Source organism: Stegodyphus dumicola, chromosome 2 (genome assembly GCF_044657685.1).
Source record: "Stegodyphus dumicola isolate Sdum_Otavi_A_Nest chromosome 2, ASM4465768v1".
Taxonomy (NCBI): Eukaryota; Metazoa; Arthropoda; class Arachnida; order Araneae; family Eresidae; genus Stegodyphus; species Stegodyphus dumicola.
The window spans coordinates 16,376,211-16,397,513 of NC_140769.1; the positions used below are offsets into that span (position 1 = coordinate 16,376,211).

General features: G+C 32.0%; 1 protein-coding gene across 1 annotated transcript in view; it reads left to right on the forward strand.

The window, feature by feature from the left end:
• Positions 1–1,051: 1,051 nt before the first annotated feature.
• The window catches only part of Mhcl (Myosin heavy chain-like), a 260,663-nt gene continuing 240,411 nt past the window's right edge, over positions 1,052–21,303 (forward strand). The window contains exons 1-4 of the mRNA XM_085810468.1: positions 1,052–1,151; positions 2,036–2,147; positions 12,216–13,287; positions 15,828–16,016. Of these exons, the coding sequence (XP_085666594.1) occupies positions 12,226–13,287; positions 15,828–16,016 (1,251 nt within the window). The 5' untranslated portion in view covers positions 1,052–1,151; positions 2,036–2,147; positions 12,216–12,225. The remainder of the gene's footprint in view (positions 1,152–2,035; positions 2,148–12,215; positions 13,288–15,827; positions 16,017–21,303) is intronic.

A 21,303-nucleotide genomic window follows, 5' to 3' on the forward strand; every position in this document is an offset into this window, starting at 1 on the left:
GACCCAATGTTTTGGTCACCACGTAGGGATCGCCGGTGCTTCAGAGCAGGGTACGGAGAAACTTGTTTAGGGCGACTCCTTCTTACTTCCTACCTCCATGTCGTAACCGTTATGTAGTACGGCTTAGGAAAAGTAGGCGGCCAGTGTAATCAGAGTTAGTTGACTCCGACGGACACGTGACTTCATCTGATTTTTTGACTGGCAGAGCCGCGTTTTTCATCTGAGACGTACTCGCAACGGATGTGCTAACTGGTCACAGCTGGTTACCGCGAGGCTTAGCTGGGCTCCATGTGCTTGGGAAAACTTAACACGAACCTTATCAGACATAACTGCAAAGAATTTACTTAGGAAGTTAAAGCCTTCAGTAAAGCGGGTAAAGATTAGCTTGATCAGTGACATGATAAATAAGTCCAGTATCCAATTTGATCGTCAGCAGACAAAGATCAATAAAAATACAGCACTAAAGCAGTTATCCAACAATTAACGCTAACTGCATTTTCCCTACACATTCCTCGTTAGTACATAATTGTGCAAACTCCAAGAATGTACGATTAACGGTTGGACTGTGTTTAGTGAAGTAAAATCGATTATTTTCTAAGGAAGAAACAGTGGCGTAGCTAGGGTGGGGCAAGAGGGGACATCTGTCCCCAGGCGCAGCATCCAAAGGGGCTCCAAATTGATGGTACGAAACTTTAGAATGAAGTGTTGTCCATTCGTGGCGCACAAAAAGGGGCTCAAAATCTTCATTTGTTCTCAGGCGCTGATAACCGTAGCTACGCCTCTGGGAAGAAACAAAATCTGTATTACATATCAAATCTACAAAGTTTGCTTAAATTTTTGGAAGACATTTCTGAAGTTATTTTTCAGAAAGAAATGCATTGCTTTTCGAGTCGAATTCGTTCTTGGACATAAATCTAAGGCTATAAAAAATATAACATGAGGAAAATTTAAAATTTTTCAAAACTTTATTTGCAAGCATTTGCCCGAGTCTCACCAGTTTTTAAAGAAATGAAATGAAGAAGCAGCGCTGATTTGATAACATACAGGTGTGACGGATGTGACGTTTGTGAACACTCTTCCGGTTTGTAGTTTGACATTTTTTGACTCACATTACAAGTGCTTTTTAAATTTTTATCAAATGTTTAGTCATTGTAAGTTCTGATATTTATCATTATTTATAATCCCCCCTTATCAATTGTTTTCTTTGCTTGTTCTATGAGCGATGACTGTCATTTTAAAAACCATGTTATTTTATGCTAAATATTGATCTAAGCAAATATTTAGCTTTATACATATGTTTTTGCACATTTTGCGGAGACATACGAATCCGTGATCATAGTAATATATTTTTCTGTATGAGTTCGGAAGTTTCTTGTATAGTAAGCTCTTATTTAGTTTTAATTTTTTATGAATTATGAAAAAAAAAAGGTATTGATGAAATCAGTTATCACATTTATTATATAAAATTTAGTGTTTTTCATATACATAATGCTTCAGTAAATGTATAATAATGTCTTCCAAAGATTCCAAACTGTTATTAAGCATAAAAACACGAACATGTAATTGTATTCATTTTAATGGGCGTAGCCATACCGCTGAATAAATATTAACACGTAAATGTCGGAATAATTGGGTTCTTGTTTTTGAAAGTAACTGGGAGAAGTAAAGTGTTCATAAAATATCTTACATCATTAAAAATGTTAAAATTGGCTAGTCTAGAAGGTACTTCGCGGCTTTCCATAACACTTTACTGCTTAAAATAGTTGGAAATGTTTTGCAAATTATCTATTCAAATTTAAGTAAGTTAAGTAATAAGTTAATGAATATTTAAATTAATAGTGTCAGGGAAAATTGCACAAAGAGACTATTTTCACATTTTTATTTTGAGTTCATTTTCACTGTCATATGTTTAAATAATTGTCAATGGATTTTGCTCTAGCGATTGCACTATTGACCAGAGTTTCTAAATGTTGCGATAGTTGTTTGATGTATAATTATACTTCTGTACACTTGCTAATTAATCCATTTTTTTCAGCAAATGAAATTGGTGTTGTGTGAGGAGTTGATGATGTGTGAACTATCTTGTTATCTACTTTTACTGTAGCAAAGGTTTTATCACTTTTAGATTATCTGTAGTTTTTTTTAGAGTAAGTATTAAAGTATTAATTTAAATGTGTATAACTATTTTAAGATAGTTGTGGATTTTCATATTCATTAAGTGAAATTCAACTGTATTTTTCCACATTATTCAGTAAAAAATCTATTTAGCATCTTATTACATATTCAGTAAATATTACATATTACATATTCAGTAAAAATCATATTACCACATATATAATCTTTATATATATATGTATATAAAGGCAATACTGAAATTGAGATAGAGTGATTTATTTAATATAAATGTATTGTCAGAAAGTATTTTAAGATTCAGATGCAATATTTAGTTATGTATATCCTCAAATTGTAAAGAGTGTCTCAATGAAAATACTGGATTCAATATGCCCAATAGAATACTTTATTTTTAGAAAATGGAAAATACTTTTCATACCGACAACTGATAAATATTCAGATTTAAGAATGAAAAATATTATCCGGCCTTTGTTGTTCTATAGCCCTATATTTACTATTTTATTTAGATCATGTTCTATAGCCCTATATTTACCCAATGAAATACATACTCACTTTTCATATATCTGCCTATCAAGGTGATTAATGACAGCTCAGTAATTTCCCTTTTAAGTTCTGTTAGTTTTACTCTTTAAGTTTGGATTATTTGTGATTTGCAGTAATACTATCGTGCACAATAGCGGTGTGTTCAAGATACTGCATGCCTCAAGAGCATGGTGGTTTAATATCTGCTGAGAAATGTGTGTCCTCAAATTCCTTTATAAATTTTGCAAATATTGCAATTGTCAAAAGATTGCATAAAACTTCCTAAAAGTTTGTAGAGTCATTAGGTTTTTTTTTTTTTTTTTTTTTTTTTGGGAAGCAGGAGACATGAAAAATAAGCAATACTCTTGCCAGGGTTTAAACCTGGACCTCTCGAATACGTGCCGAGTATGCTATCTTTACACCATAAAGGCATGCAGAAGGAAGAAAGAAAATACCAATCGCAAATCCTGGTGGTGAAGAATCATCATCTTGAACCTTTTTTAGTTCAGGCACCACTACAGAGCTATTATTATTATTATTATTATTATTATTATTTTAAGAGGGAGATATGAAAAATGAGCTATACTCTCGTCAGGACTTGAACCTGGACTTCTCGAATACGCGCCGAGTGTGCTGCCGTTACAGAAAGGCGGGAGAAAATACTGTTCAAGTTCTGTGTGTAACACTCACCATACTTGTAATAAGTTTTCACAATAAAAACTCACTGTTCCCCCTTATGTAGCACTCCAGGTTGGCTAAACTGTAAAATGCCATCCTGGTCAATTCAACATTCATAAATTAGAACATTTGCCTTTGTAAGCATGTAAGAGTATTTTCTATTTTTGTGGGCATATTAAATCTGGCACTTATCTAGCTATACTTCCACTGTGATATATCAGTAGACAAATGAATAAAATCTCGAAACATTAATTTTCGTCTATGGGTGAATTTCTACCAGTTAAATGAATTTTCGTGGTTTTTCTCACATGTAATATAACTATATAACAGAGAAGGCTTCTGTGCTAAAGCAGATATCCTGATATTTTGTCATAATAAAAATATAATCTCAGTTTTTAATATGTAATCTGTATTAATATGTGTACAAAGTTTATTAGAAACTAGGAAATACACACAACTTTCCAGTGAACATAGGTAACGTAGGAATGACATTCGCAATTAACATAACATCCTGATTAATCCAAAAGCAGATAAAAAAGTACAGGAAAGAGGTAATAACTAATCATTATTTAATGTAATTAAAATACTGTCAAGAATTTACCTGTATGTCCAACCAATTTAATGTGAAAAATAGGTTAGTTGGATTGTGTTAGAAGGGAGAAAAAAGGCAATGCAAATAGCAAAAAATTAAGCATTGTTAGATATGAAGAAACTAAATTATAAATGACATTAAATTACAATATTAAATAGAGAACTTGAACTATGTCATTAAATTCCAACTCTCGTAAAAAAGGTAGGTTAAAACTTTCTTTTTTGTAGTATACAGTCAAAAGTCGATAATCCGGACCTCAAAGCTACAAACTTTCTGCGCATGCATCAACGCATAATGCGTTCACGCATGTGCATAAAACATTTACGCATGCGGGTTTAATGTATAACGGGCAGTATAAGTAAAGCTAAAATGATCTAATTATCTATTTCAGTTAATGTCGCAGATTGCGTTGTTCCTTAATCTTCGAATTGGATATAGCTTATTATTTTTTGCAGACTGTTAGAGCAATTTTATAAAAGTAAGCTTGAACTTTCGATTATGTCAAATAGAATTTCCGATGCTGGAGCTGCCAAAGGATCTACAAAGCGAAAGTATGTTTCGATGTCCATCAAACAAAAAGTGGAATTGCTGCAAAAAATGGATAAAGGCATATCCTTTGTTTCTCTAACCATTCCAAAATCTGTTTATCAATTTCACACTGCTCTGCTGGGAGGGAGGGGGACGTCGCGGCGCGCAATGAACTGGAAGTTGATCTGTCAGCACAATCCTTATCTTCAGACCAGATGTTTTTATTTTATTCAGCTTTTAATTTCTTACTAAATGTAGTATTTCATCTCGATGTATTCCGTCTTTGATATGCTCGTCATTATAAATATCACGAGTACACATCAATAGTTTTCTGGTTGCAATTTTCTGATTTCGACTATGCGTAATGTATGCTTTATGCATGCGCACGTTGAAAGAAATGTTTAATAAAGTAAACAAATAAATATTAAGCTTTTTTTTTTGTAAATTTTGATACCCTTTAGATCATAATTGCTCTTTATTTCATAAATTACGGTTTCATATTTTTAATTTTTTAATTTCTGCATGCCATCTTACCAGATTTAAACTGATGATCTATAATCCGGAATCGCTGAAGTCCCGACGAGTCCGGATTAAAGACTTTTGACTGTAGTATTTATATCTTCAGGAAAATGTACAGTTAAATTACATGCCATTGTGGATAAAAACAACTTGGAAATATCATCTATATCACTGCTGTTATCTTTTGCATTTTTGTTTTTCTTTTTGTATGTATCGTAGGACAGTTTTGTTTAAGGCTATCATTTTGGGTCAGATGATTGTTAGTTGAATATAATTAAACTAGTGGCTAAGATTGCAGAACACCGAAAGTTCAGTCCATATTGAAACCCTGGTGAATAAGCTGGTTGTGGGATGTTTCTGTGATATTCATTTATATTCATGGTGACCGGAAGAGGAGTCAATTTACTAATTTCTCATTAAAGTGGTCACCTAGATCATTCACCAGAATCAGAAGATCAGTTGTCAAGAGTGGCAATCTTGTAAAACCAGTAATTACAGTAATAATTAACTTGCAATAATTGGGTAATACAGTGTGGTCATAAAAAACTTCCCTAATACGTGAACTTTTAGTGGCCTATCCACTCAAGCAAGTGAAATGAAATTTCAGATATTTTTATTTGAAGGTATGAACTCAAGATTGTGATAATTTAAAACAGTACAGCTCTCATGGTTATGGTTACAGTGGAAAAATATTGAAATTTTCAAATGGCAACACCCACATTTTGATGCTCATTGAAAACCATAAATGATGTTGAAACAATACATGACAAAAATTGTCGGTGTAAACTATTGCAAAGTACAACATTGTAAAGGACCAAAGGCAACACAGAAAGGAGGTCCATTGATACACTTTGCATAATTTACAGGTATAGATAGTAGAAGCACCAATCACAGAACACCATGTGCAAAACATTGCTTGTGGAGAACTTTTAATGGTTATTCTTTGAATTATGGTAACTTGACAATTTTTTGGCGAAAATTTTGCGACCAACCCTGCTACAGCAACCTGCTAGTTTTTGTTTGGAAGCCATTTTGTTTTCACGAAGTAAAGGCATTTTTTTTTTACTCAATATTTTTTTCTAACAATTTGCTAGCCGAATTACGCTTAGGCTAGAACAACAAAAGTGCTTAATCATGACGAAGATTAGGTGCGAAATTGGGAGAAAGTGCAGAATCGCAGACTGCTTTCCCCATTTTTAAGAATTGCACATACATGGTAAACATGTACACGTCGACCTGTTTTCACTTAAAAAAACATCCAGAATTGCAAAAAATGGCATTGCGCACACTCTTGATTTTATCCATGTACACTGCTAAAGTCCTAGCTAGTAACCTTTATCGCCTTACCAAAATGTCGCCAAACTACCTGTTACCATATTCCAAAGATTATAAACAGTGTGTGAAGATTGTTTCGGTTGATCTTTGGATTATGGTAACTTGGCGACCAACTCTGCTACAACAACCCTCTTATTTTTCCATTTTGTCTTCACGAAGTAAAGACATGTTTCTTTTCTTTTTATTTACTCAACACTTTTTCCAACAATCTACTAGCCGAATTACACTTATGCTAGAAATTTTATGTAACAAAACTGCTTAATCATGACAAATATTAACTGCAAAATTGGGAAAAAGTGCACAGTCGCAAACTCCTTGCGCATTTTTCAGAATAGCACATACACATAAACCATTTACACGTCGACTTATGTTTACTTAAAAAAAATCCCAGAATTGCACAAAATGGGCATTGCACACACTCTTAACTTTATCCATCTACACTGCTATTTTCTCATAAATTACAAAAATTTGCACGAAAATGCAGGAAAATTTTCTGAATCTTTAAACTCGGTAAAAAGCACATGTATGAAATTACCTGATCGCAAAAAAGTATATACCCTTTCCAAGGATGAACATTTCCACGTATAAAATAAATAAAATATCCAAAAACTTTTACCTCTAAATTATCTATTATATTATAAATGTCGCCAACGAATTTCTACCGCAACCATTGATACACTTTGATACACTTTGCATATTAAACATTAAAAATGGTTACAAATACTTAGTGTCAAATATTTAAATTATTTCCATGCACGTTTACTTCAACTGAAACGTATACCAAATTGCTACAAACATAAAATTCACAAAATAACTATCATTTAATTAAAATATAACTAAACCATGTACACGTCGACTTATTTTTACTTAAAAAAAATCCCAGAATTGCACGAAAATTGCATTGTGCACACTCTTATCCATGTACACTGCTTTTTTCTCATAAATTAGAAAAATTTCGCGCAAATGCATGAAAATACTCAACGTATTCTACTCAAATGTATTCCAAAATACTAAAAACATATAACTCACAAAATCACGATCATTAAATTAAAATATAATTAAATTAAAAAACACTACTTAAAATATAAATAAGCACATACATTAAATTAATAAAAATTAGATTACAATTCTAATTACTTTAAACTAAATCATTGCTAATAACGATTTTCCATAATACCATATTAATTTATTTACTCCTTACATTTAGAACAATGCATAAAAATAATATCCTCAAATGATTAAAAATACTAACTTACCTAATCTTCTTCAGAATCTTCATTACGTGGCACGCACACTTCCCTACAGAAAGAGTTCCAATCAGCTGCAGTACTACTGCTAATTTCTAAATCCGAAATCCAGTAGTCAACTGGCAGTCTATTCACCCAGTAATAAGAAATTAATAAAATTTCACCCATATTCAAACTACTTTCAGCAAACCACGTACCCTTCCTTACACTCCGTTTCACAAAATGTCCATTTTCACCAGATTTCTTGCACCGCCATTCAAACTTATCTGTAATATCCTTCCTTTCACACAATCTCAACTTATCAGATAAAACGCATTAAAAATTTAGAATTCACTTTACATAGTGCCATGCAATCCGAAAATTAATCAACACTATTTCACACAACACACAATGAAGCTTAATACAAAATAATATATTACTATAGATATTTTTCCAAATTTTACCCCCTTTTCCGATTAAAGAACTGTAATTCGTCCATTAATGTCACATGACATATCTCATGATCTCTCATTTCCCTCACACAAAATAATGCGTAATCGGAACTGCGTACTTCTCACATTATTACCAAAGTCCTAGGTAGTAACCTTTATTGCCTCCAAAATGTCGCCAAACTACCTGTTACCATATTCCAAAGATCAGCCATTGTTTCTTCAACCAGGTGTTTGAAGATGCTAATAAGGTGACACTTACAGGGAAACAGCACTGCAAATTGATAAAGCTTTTTTATCTGAATGGGGAATATGCTGCCAAAGAATTTGAGAAGTTTATTGGTGAAATCATAAGATGAGGCCCATGGTCCGTAAAAACTGTACATGATTTTGTAAAAAAAAAAAAATTGTAGAAATTTATATGCATGGGGTAGACCCAGATCTGGAACACCATGTGTTGCTGTTGAAATAATTACAGAATTGTATAATACAATTACTGCAAGCTTATTACATGCTGCAAGAAGTGTTGCCTGCAGTTTGGATGCACCAAAAAATCACAGTCTCAAACTTTTGTGTTCAATTCTCCGAATGTTGCCTTATTAATTCCAGCATGGCGACTTAGCGAATTTTTTCCTCATCAGGTATGATGAAAATAGCAGATAGGCATTGTGGATATTATGGATGGATAAGGTGCATTTCTTCTAAACTTGGAATGTAAACTTCAAAAACTGTATTTACTGGGTTGACGAGGGGCCGTCAGTACCTCTAGACGAAGCTAATTAGTATATAGCAATGTTGCAGAATTATGTAACTCTAGAACTGCAGTAGCAAAATGTCATTAATGATATTTATAGATGCAAGACGGTGTTTCTTTAAACATTGCCACATGGGTTATGAGAGTCATTTCCCAAAATTTTGCAGTTTTGTGGTCACAGTGATGATTCCCCTGATCTCAGTCCAATGGATTTCTGTTTCTGGAGTGATCTGAAATTGAAGATGTTTGCATCACATCCACGAGATTTGTCAGAATTGAAAGGTGCCATAATACATGGAGTTATACAGATTCCTCCTGTGATGTTTACGTTTTTCATTGTTGTCAACAGTGTCTTGCATGCAGTGCATTGTTGTCTGCGAAGGTGGGCACATTGATAACTTAGAATTCCAAGAGAACTTTTCCCTCCCTCTCTCCTCTCTTGTGTTGCCATTATTCCTTTACAGTGCTGTTTGAAAATGTTTTACACTGGCAGTTTTTTTCATCATGTGTTATATTCCTATTATGCAGTGCAGTAGGTGCAATTGAACACAGCTTACAGTAGAAATTTACGACTGACTGATGTCACACTTATTTGGAAAAAATGAATTGCTTAATCTCACAACTGGTGAAGGATTAAGAAACTACATGTAAAGAAATAACGGTACACATGGGTCATATACAGGGTGGGATACATGTTGTTGCCATATATGGCGTTATTTTGTATTGGATGGTTTAGTTGAGAGTTTGGAGCAATTTTGTTTGTATGGCAACCTTTTTTATGTGGAAAGTTTTGTGAGGAATGTCGTATTTCATCGTGGCGATTATTTGGTTACTGTTGAATAATGGCATATAGTTCCATGAAGGAAGTTGTGGAGATATATCTGCCACGTGTTTTAGAGTGTATTCTAGCTAGATTTAGTTCGAGAAAATATGTTGTTGTAGTTATTAATAAAGCATTTGTTCATGGTTGTCTTCATGCTGGTAGAAAGAAGTGTATTTATGCAGGTTTTATGGGATACAGGATATTTGAAGTCAAATTTGACATATGAGAAGTGCTTGTCTGATATGAAGACTCGGAAGAAAAATTGTATTTCTGATGGATTTGTGTGGATATGCACAAAAATTGTTGAGGGTAAAGAATGCGGTTCTCAATAAAATTTGAGGTTTGGGTTCTTGATTTCCTTCTATTGTAATGTTTGAAATTTTGAATAATAGGAAGGCATCTGACATAGCTCAGTTGTGGCATTTTGGTTCACATGCTTTGTGTGATTGCTGTAATTTTATTAATGAAGTATACTGGATTATATATGTGATATGTCTGTCTTTTCAAGTTTTTTGTTTGAATTTAATATTTGCTTTTTTAGGAACTATTTTGGATGGTAAGTGAATTTAATTTTTTATTGTTTTAATTTTGTAGAGATTTATTTTAATTGTTGCATTGCTTTAATTTTGTGTTATTTATTTATTTATTTTTTAATTTTTGATTTTATTTGTGTTGAAATTGTTTAAAATTTATTGTTGTTATTTTAGTTTAAATTTGTTGTCAAAATTTTTGGTGAGAAACTTTATGCTTTTAATTATCTAAATATTTTCTTTTTATTTTGGACTTTTAACATAAATCATGTGCAAAAAACACATTTTTTCAGACATATTGTACTTTAATTTTGAAATGTAAAAAAAAAAAAAGAAAAAGAAAAAGAAAAAAAAAAATTACATAATTAAAATCATGGAGTTTCTCATCAAAAATGCTTGGCGAGAAAGTTTTCGCCAACCCGGTCCATAAATGACAGTAGTTCCAAAATAACAATGAAATTATTGGTTTTGTTTGATTTTAAGGTGAAGTGGTACAAGGGAGATGCATTACTTTTCAGGTTCTAAAATTTTTAAGGAATACTGGAGTAAATTTAGGGCTTTGGTTATAATAAATGATAACCCAGATATATTAGATAAACAAAATCAACATTTATTCCAGCCTTTATATCATACCTATGAAAGAAACATTTATCAATTTTTAATTCAAAAATGAGATATTACACTAAATGAATTAAGTAATGTAAGAAAATAAGTTTTTTAGTTTCAGTGATTGTTGTCAACAGTGATGAATTTAACTAACTATTAAAATTCATAAAAATGTGTCCGAGTCTTTGAATTACAAATTCTTTTGATATTGGGCACAGTTTTAGAAATCTAAATTCTTATATCAGATGCAGCATCAGATTGGTTTCTATATTTGGATTTTTTTGCTACATAATGTGAAAAAGAAAATATGCCTGTAACAAATGTAGGGTTGCAAAGGAAAATAAATTGTAAATAGCTTGTTTTGATAAGTTCAGATATTCTTCTGATACACTTATTCAAAATTCTTTTAACCCACTGAGCAGCATGGGTTTTTGAATCTGTCTGTATTTAAATACCCTTTATTAGGTAAATTTGTATGCTTACTTATTTAAGTCTCTATTTTCATAAACTTACATTTATTAAGATGATATTTATGTTATTACAGAACATAAGAAAGCAGAATATCTTAAATTATAAGCTAATATATACCAAGTGACAAAAAATTTCATCACTGGCTTAAGTCGGTTATGGCGCTCAGAAGGTTAATTCATTCCTTAAATTTTTGTTTTGTGAGTTGTCAGTAGGGGGATCAGTTGTCAAATCAATTTTTTTAAATCAATTGTGCTTGTATCCATCAATTTAGGTGTCTTTTTGAAATTATTTCAATTCCAAAAATTGTCTTTCTGGCACAATGGGAAAAATTGGCTAAATGTTAACTACAAGTCATTCAAATGCTATAATATTTCACTCTAAACTTAACTATCTATGGAACTACTCTTATATGCGCCCTCATGTGGCCAAATTTCTCGCCAAACAGTTTTGGCGAGCTCCACGGTGCCATATTACTGTCTAAATTTTTGTTTACATTTCAAACTTTAAGCCTACAATGTCTCCAAAAACGCGGTTTTCACATATGCAAAAACTATGTTTTGAACACACAATTTAAGCTAAAACTCCGAAACAAAAACAAAAAATTTAGATAGTAAAAACGTAAAGTTTCTAACCAAAAATATTTGACAAGAATCCATGTACACAGCGATATGTTTTAACTTAAAAAAACTGGCTGTGATTTATTAAAAAAAAAATTGCACAGCTAACTTTTAAAAAAGGATCTAACAGTGTTAATATAGTATGAATTATCTGTATTAAATTACGTAATGTTCTGGATACAAACATTTTCTAAATACTAGTACATTATCTGCTATTACTACTGTTAACCTACACATTTTTTTCCTCTTATTTTCTATGCTGAACTTTGTTTCATGTTGGTTCTTTGTGATAGTAATGTTTCCATCATTCCATAATAAAGAAACTTAACTATTTGGGCAAACATGGATAGCTGAAAATTGACTGTAGTAATCTTTTTTAAACATTTTATGTTCTCTACCTTTTAAATATGAATTTTATTTTTTGTTTTTTAGATTATTAAAAATGTTTCGCTGGAAGAAAGACAAAGATAAAGAAAAGGAAAAGGAAGACAAGAAGAAAAAGGAAAAGAAAGATAGGAAAGACCGTAAATCTACCATTGAAAAAGAGAGTTTAACTCAAGATGAATTAAAACGCTTAGATGAAGTTAGGAGAAGTTTCACTAGCTCTAAATCTTCAAGTTCAAAAGACAGAGATGAGGCATCCGATAAACAGAGTAATGGCAGTGATTACAGTCTGAGTTCCCATCATGATTCAAGTCCATCTGGAAGTAGCATTACTAATGTTGACCCAAATAAATCAGGGAGTCCATCTAGGAAGCCACCTCCAATTCCAAAGAAGCCAACTTTACTTGTAAAGCCCAATCAGGCAAGTGGTAATATCGAAACTACACCATCGCCTCAAGGTAGTACATTTTCTATGGCTTCTTTACATCTTGGAACTGCTAGTTTAACAAATGAAATGATGGCTTTCATGGACCAAATGAATCATCCTTGTGTAGATGGTCCTGGAACTGCTACTCCGATAATAAATCTCGCTAAGCCTAGTGTACCATCAGCTCCACCTTCACAAGTGCCTCCTGGAGAACAAGGAGGCTATGGTATTCGATGGAAATCGTATTCATCTAATCTCAGACTACCTCCTGTAACTTGTTTGTCTCCTCCTCGTGTGCGAACTTTGACTATTAAACGACAACCAACAGGGGATTTTGGATTTGCTCTTCGTCGAGCAGCAATTCAAGAGCGTCATTGTGGAGAAGCTGAATCACGACATACTGTTGTATTTGCTGAACCAAGTAGTCTTGGTAAAGCAAATGACACTGGCCTTTGGCCGGGTGATAGACTTTTAGAAGTAAATACTGTGTCCGTGGAAAATAAGCCCCGAGAAGAAATTATAGAGCTTATTCGATCATCTGGGGATAGTGTAACTTTAAAAGTGCAGACTGTTTCTGAACTGAGAGAATTAACAAAACGATATTGTTATGACAGTGAGCAAACTGATGCATCAGATGGAGATGCAAAGGTTGGTACCTTGTCTCCAGGCAGTAATCACAAATTTAGAGGAGTTGTAAGTATTTTTATAACTTGGACTGTAAATGTTTAGTTTTAATTACATTTATTTTGCCTTATGTTTTTTAGAAATAATAAAAAATTATTTATGTGTATTCACTTGCAACATTCTGTAATTAGTATTAATTTTGTTCAACTAGTGCATTTATTTTTATTTGCATGCCTCTTTTTATGGTATGGTTAAAAATGCTTTGTTAGGTTTACATAAAAATTATTGTACTTACATACTAGCATTAGGTTTACATAAAAACTGTTATACTTACATACTATGACAACTACCTAGATATCTCGTCAAAACTGGTGACCCTTGTAGGTTATACAGGTTAACCTGTAGTTATACAGGTTATACGGGTTATATAGGTTGTAGAGGATGCTAAAATAAAGAGTATTATCGCACACTTTGCTATTACCACACCTTTTTTTCGCTATATTTACGTGGATTATTACATTTAGCTTAAACACGTGAAACTATTTGTGATTATTTTTTTTCTGATGGATATCAATATTTTCCAACTTCTTTCAAATGAATAAGAAGTGATAGAATTTTTCAGAGAGGCTGGAATTTTACGATTAAAAGAATGCGTTTGTAAAATTTGCCTTAATATGAAGTTATTGGCAAATATTGCCAAGGTAGTTGTCATAGTACATAAGTAACAATTATGAAGTAAAAAAAAAAAAAAAAAAAAAAAAAAAAAAAAAAAAAAAAAAGGTTAAAAAAAAAAAGTTTAGGATCATAATGAATAACTCCCCCCCACCTGAATAAATAAAAAAAGCTAAAAAAAAAAAAAAAAAAAAAAAAACTTAATGTTTTATGTAATTTGCTTCTGTATTACCTTTAAAAATATTTTTATATAAAATACATTTTCTATGTGAAGCTTGCTGACATTATCTCTGAAATTTTTTAATATTGCTTATTGAAATGCTTTTGATGTTTTCCTGCTTTGTAACATTTTAACAATAATATATAGTGTTAATGAACTCAGTATTACTCAAAATCTAAAAAAAAAATTGCATGCCTGTTTCCCTATCAAATGAAAATTTTTCACTCTTCTCTGAATTGGAATAGATATGGTTGTAATGAAAGTTTTCTGCAAAAAAACGTTCTGTATAAAGTTAGGAAAAAAGCATGAAAAGCAGTGCCTTTAGTGCCGGTAGTAATCATCATCCAAATCTATGATTTTTTGCCAACGTTTTGGTAGCTTTTCAAAGCCTTCGCCCCAAAAACTTGGTTGCCTCAATTCCAAAAACAGATCAACCTCATTTCGTACATCCTGTGCAGAAATGAAGATAGCGCCAGCAAAATGTAGCTGCAGGTGTGAAAAAATGTAGTAGTCCAAAGGAGTGATGTCAGGACTATATTGTGGTTGTGGCAAAAGATCCCATTCGAGTACAATACAGAGTTCAGTGGTGAATGCTGACACGTGTGGTCTTGCATTATCTTGATTTGAAAATTACCTTTTTGTTCCAGAACTCAGTTCATCATTTTTCCATGATAGCAGCATTAACACGGACTGGCATCTTGCTGTACAACTTACTGTCAAAGGTTTTACCTTTTTCCAGATACTCTTTATGGATAATACCATGGCAGTCGCACCAGATACAAAGCATGACTTTTTTTATTAGTCAAATTGTAATTTATGAATGCTGCCGATGGGGTGATTTGATGCAGACCAACCCCCTTTTCAGCTAGTGTGTTTGAAGTAAATCCACTTTTCATTACAAATGACGATCCAATCCATAGCTTAGTGCTTGCATTATATTCGAGCAGATTAGTGCAGGCCCGAACACATTAGTCCTTATCTGCTTGAGTCAGCTCATGTGGTACCCAGCAGTTTAACTTGTATGTCAAGTTTATGTGATGCATAGTGTGGCTAATGGACATGGTACTAATGTTTAACTCCATAGCAAGCTCTCGAGTGGTTGCATACTGATCTTCCACAAGTTCTCACAGTTGGGTCTCATCAACCGGCTGGTCAGAGAACTGTGCTTCTTGGATGTCGTAGTAACACGATTTGGTGACATTCTGTAGCTGACTTTTTGCAACGGAACTGGAAGGAAGTGTTGGTTCTAATTTGGTACTGGGATAGTTCTATTTCAGGCACTTTTTACTTAATGATAACGATGTTTTTTTTTACAAATTTCACAACACAGTATTCTAAAGCAGTCTCTTTCTTTCAAATGTCCAAAAGTGTTTGCTAAAATATGATTAAACATGCCAACAGGAACTGTTTGCGCAGACACTATTTGTGGTGGTAGGAAATATTTGTTAAATCCCTTAATTATAGCTAGTACATTATAATTATTGTTATTCTTTTTTTATTATTATTTTGACTTTGTAGATGATATAATTAAACTCTTGTATCTAAATGCTCGTGCAATACATGTTTTTGTGGGAAAAAAAAAATGTTTTCACTTGTAACTTTTATCTTTAATACTTAGCTTAACATCAAAGCATTTTATCATGTAGTAATAAAATTCAATCCATAATTAGGATTGCAGTTTGATTTTGTTATGATTAACATATTTTTCCTGTTATAGGCCAAGTCAGAAGAAGAAATGGAAGTTGAGAAGATATGGTTATCTAAAGAGATGGTTTGGGTAGTACATAAGGGTGGATTTTCTGCTGCTCATCTAGTCAGTGGCCAAGTTCCACAAGAAGGAAAACTGTTTGTCAAAATGGAATTTTCCCAAGATGTATTGGAAGTAAATGAAGAAGATGTTGAAAAAGTAAATATAAGGCATTATTTAAAAATTTATTCTTGAAAATGCTGAGTGTGTGTAAACGTTCTTGTGGTTTTCAATGACGAATTCCATTATATTTATGGCTATGCATCTATTAATATATCCTGTTTTACTGTCTATGGCTTGGTACCATTTGTGGATAATTGCTTCATCCTCCTCCTGAATAATTCCTCTTTTCTGCTAATAAAAATAAATTTTTTAGTCCACCAGTAAGATCCTCTGTATTATTTTACTGCTATCTCTGTAGAATGTTATATAATGGCTGAAAGAGTTGGTTATCTGCTGGAATAATTCCAAAGAATTTAAGAGTGCTATACAAGATATCATTCAGACTCCTGTAACTTCCTCTGAATCCTCTAAAACTCGATACTGGAACAGATGTATGGTATCATTTCCCACTGTGATAGAATAATTCTTTCAGATAGTTCACCAGTGACTTGTGCTTTTCTTTAGAGTACTGGGAAGTTGATACAGCTAATGGCAATACACCTTCTTATTTAAGATACAGTTCGATAGTAGAAGTTCTCAACAGATTATTTCTCTGAAATCTCACCAGACACTTAGCAGAATATTTTGTGAATGTTATAAATAACATGCAGTGCCGATAGAGAAGTTGTTTGGTAGATAGGATGCTGGGCAGTTTTATATTGCGCTGCTGCAATTTAATAAACTTAGGAAACAAGTTTTGAAAATCAAAATGACTTGTAGACAAAATGTCTTGATAAAAATGTGAAAAGTTTTGCACACAATGTAAAATTAGTTTTAAAATAAGCAGGGCAAAGTGAATGAAATGTTATAAATGCTGTTAAAGTTTACAGTTAAGATTTTATGACTTATATTATAAAATGACTTTAATAAAATAGGAAAATTTTTGCACACAATATAAAATTTGTTTTAAAATAAGCAAGGCAAAGTGAAAGAAATGTTATAAATGCTGTTAAAGTTTACTGTTAAGATTTTATCACCTGAAAAGGTATGCAGGAATTAATTCATGTATTACTGATGTTGGATTAAAACATTTAAATTTGGATCTATGGATACATTTTTAAAGGAGTTCTTTTGTCTTTTGATGTAATGTCAATTAAATTTGTTCTTGTATGAGTAAATTTAAATTTTTTGTTATTTTTCTCTAAAATGAGCAGTTCAGTCTTAAAATCTTTATTCCAATTATGTATTCTTGGAGGTTGTAAATGTTCCTTACCATTGTGATTTGCTGTACATTAGCCAAGCCAAAATAAACATGTTTTAAAATTTTGCATCAAAGAACATGAATCATATGTTTGGAAATGGGATACCGATAAATTGATTATTGTGACATGTTATTGGTTTATAAATCATGTCCCATTTATCTTCTGTCAAAATCATTCAAGAGTCTACTTGGTGATTTAATTTCCTTAATATTGTCTATATCTAAGAAATATGATTAAAACATAAAGCTCTTCTGTCCTCCATTGTACAAACAGATTAGTTCTTTTTTTATTTTTCATAGCTGCCAGCTGTAAGGGATAAAAAAATTACAAAAGGAAATTAATCAAAGAACATGAAACTTAAAATAGCTGATATATATTTTGAATCAGAATCACATAAATAATTCTAACAACCTGTACTTTTTTTAAATGACATTGCCATACAATGCAAATACCACTAGGAAACTTATGATTTTCACATGAAATCGTCCTGCTTTTTTCTGTTTCAAAGTTGCTAACTAAGGTTTTCATTTTTCATCCAAAAATGGCATATTGAGTTTTGATTTTATCTCTTATTTTTCTGTTAATCCTCACCTCTTTGACTGTATACCGGATGTTTTCCATCCCAAAATGTTTTTGTTTTATTTTTCAATTTTACTTCCATTTTTACTAAATTTCCTTCTTCCCCACCCAATTTCTGTTTGTTTCAACTCTGGAATGGGAGGTACCTCTTTTGCATTTATCGCATCTCATTTTGCACTCCCCAGTAGGCATTCAATAGATTAGGTATAATAGCTAGTCACCAGATCACCGAAATTATAAAAATGCTTTACTTTTCCATTTTCTGTTTCTTTTCATAATAGTGAACAAAATTATAACTTGTGAGGAGTTCTGAAAGATATGTTAATTTCATTCTATTTTTTGGTGACTGTCTTTCATTATTTGCACCAGTAAAAGTTGTTTAAGGCTGTTCAACTTTCATTAATTCCACACTTCTTCATTCCCAGGGCTGTGGAGTCGGAGTCGGACAGATTTTGGGGTAAAAGGAGTCGGAGCTGGAGTCGTTAAAAACAGGTCAACTCCGACTCCAGTTTTTGTTGGACAGTTTGAATTTGAAATGAAATTAAAATGAATAGAAAATATTAATGACAAGCTGAGTTATTAATTTTATTTACAGACTGTATACATGAATAAATAGTGATTTTCTATTTTATTGACATATTAATAAATAAATATAAGGATGGATGTGATATTTGCCATTAGCAATTAAATGGATTCATTTAGTTACAAATCTCACTGGTAAATTTAGGTAAGCAGCAATAGCAGCAAGAATTCTGAAAATTGATGCCATTCCTAGGAAGCGAGCAGGAAAAGGAACAATTATTGATCAAGCAACATGATAAGGAAGTTCATATTTGATGATAAAGAGTTTTTAGAATTAAGAACTTTTTTAGAAGAAGTAGATAATCCTAATGTTTCACTAACAGAGAGACTGCAAAGTGATCTTGCAAAATTGGAAATTCTTCTTTCTACATCGTATATAGCCACAAAAAAGTTGCAATCTGAAGAATTGACAGGAGGCGAGAATGAAAGAATGGGATGTTTGTTCTTTCTGAAATGGAGGGTTTATTGCAGAAGGAATCATTTCTTCAATAAAGAAAAGGGAAACTAGTTTGCTAGATGAGATCTTGCTAGGTTCAATATATGTAGATCCTAAACACCGAATTTTCTTGGATGATGAACAAATTAAAAAGGCAAAGAAAGTCATCTATGAACTTTCATTAAGAATTAAATTATTTTCAGAACAATTGGAGAATTTGAATCAGGACAATCAAACTGCAGACATTGCAATTGAGTCTCTATCATCCTTTTCTGATGATGAATTAGATTTTAAGAAATGTTTTTGGATAATAATGAGAAAGCTAAGGCAAAGCAAATGAAAATAAAGAACCAAGAGCCTTTAGATATAAAAATGAAAAAATACAAACAAGATTTCTACATGGCTTTTGAAGAAATAGAGAAATATGATTGCGCTTGCAAGACACCTCTTTTAGAACTGATTAAAAGCTATCCTGAAAAGTTAAAAGAAGTAGCCCTAACACTAACAGCTCTTCCTCCTACTCAAGTTAGTGTAGAAAGACACTTCTCAGCTCTGAAGTTTATCAAATCGAATCTATGGGCCTCCAACAACAACGAAGATATTGCCGAAGCTATACTGTTTCTTAGAAATAACTAATGCCAGTTTTTCTATTTCATAATAAATGCTAATTAATGTAAATAATTGGCTGTGCCATACAGGGGGGAAAAATTGCTATGCCACCATTTTTTTTTTTTCCCCTGTAGCATCTATTACCTCTTTTATATTAAAAAAATAAACTGTAACCCATGCATATATGTTTACATAATATATACATGAAGGAGTCAGAGTTGTTAAAATTCCAGGATTCAGAGTCGGTCATTTTCCTTACTGACTCCATAGCCCTGTTTATTGCCCCCTTTAAATTTTGTAGCATCTATTACTTCTTTTATATTAAAAATATAAGCTGTAACCCATGCATATATGTTTACATATATGTATATATGAGGGAGTCGGAGTTGTTAAAATTGCAGGAGTCAGAGTCGGTCATTTTCCTTACCGACTCTACAGCCCTGTTCATTTCCACCTTTAAATTCTAGTATTATTTAATTTTTCTTTTTGAAAAAATTACTTAGTCATTTATTTTTTAAATATCTTCTAAAATGATTACCTAGATTGGCATATTATTTCTGTTCTACAATTTTTCACAAGTAATAAAAATATCCTGTAAAACTGCCTTAAACTTGTATCTGTTTGTGCATTTAAAGTTATAATAATGTGCAGTTAAGCATTTAAAAAAAAAAAAGAAAAGGAACCTTTTCGAATTTTTTAGTGGGCAAAAACAAAAATCTTTAGATTTCAGTAATCAAAAAGGTGCCAGTAAATGTATTTGTTAAATATGAAATAAATATAAAATGGCACAATGTCAATATTCTTAAACCAGGGAATACCTATACCTCGCTTTTTTTTTTTTTTTTTTTTTTTTTTTTTTTTTTTATGCTAAGCTCACACACCAGTCATCTAGCCTCACTCATTTGGTTATTCTTCCCATTCTAATCCCATTATTATATCTCTAATGATAATCTTTCAATCTTTCAGAGGATCATATGAAAGTATTAAAATATTACTTCAACTTTTCAAAGATATCTAAACCTTCAGCTTCTCAGATCATTGTTCTTGTGGAAAAAGTTTTTAAATTCTCTAAAATTTCAGAAATGCAGGAAAATACAATCCGCTACATAATTACTTATAATATGAATTTTAATAACAAATTGTTTATTTCAAATCTTATTCAAAAGGAAAAGACCTTACATAAAATTCATTCTCTAACATTATTATTCCCAAAGCTGATAAGAAGGGGCAGATCATTTAAAAAATTACTTATTCTACCTGTTGCTAATTATGCTAGGGTTTATGCTCTACAAAATCAGAATTCCGTTCCGATCTGTTGTTTCTAACTTAAGCATCATATCTTTGGCTCAATATTTAGTTTCTCCTTTACATAGTTTCTCCTTTACTTTCTAACTGTATTCATGCAGTAAACAATTCTTTTGATATTATTGATAAACATAACGATATTTCTCCCTTGCACTTAATTATGGTTTCTTTTGATATTCACTGTTTACTAATGTTCCAGTCGAATAAGCACTGAAATGTTTTGAAGCTAGACTTCAAGAATTCCATTTCATGCATGCTGGAATTGAAGAGTTAATTTGTCTTACTAGTTAAGTCAAACTCACTTTTTACAAAATAAATATATTTCCCAATTTCAATATTTACATGCACTATTTTGAACTCAAATTGTTTGAGAAACTAACTTTTTATGTCTGGATTTATTAAATGCATGATTTTTTCGAGCTTTATGATGATAATGAAGATTTATCCCAGACATTGTTTGTTATAAATTTGATTGATTTAGCCATGCGGTTCTCTTTTAAAACAGTCTGGCAATACCCTTTTCTTCCTTGGTATTCGTATAATCTGCAACGAATCTGATTTCAACACTAGT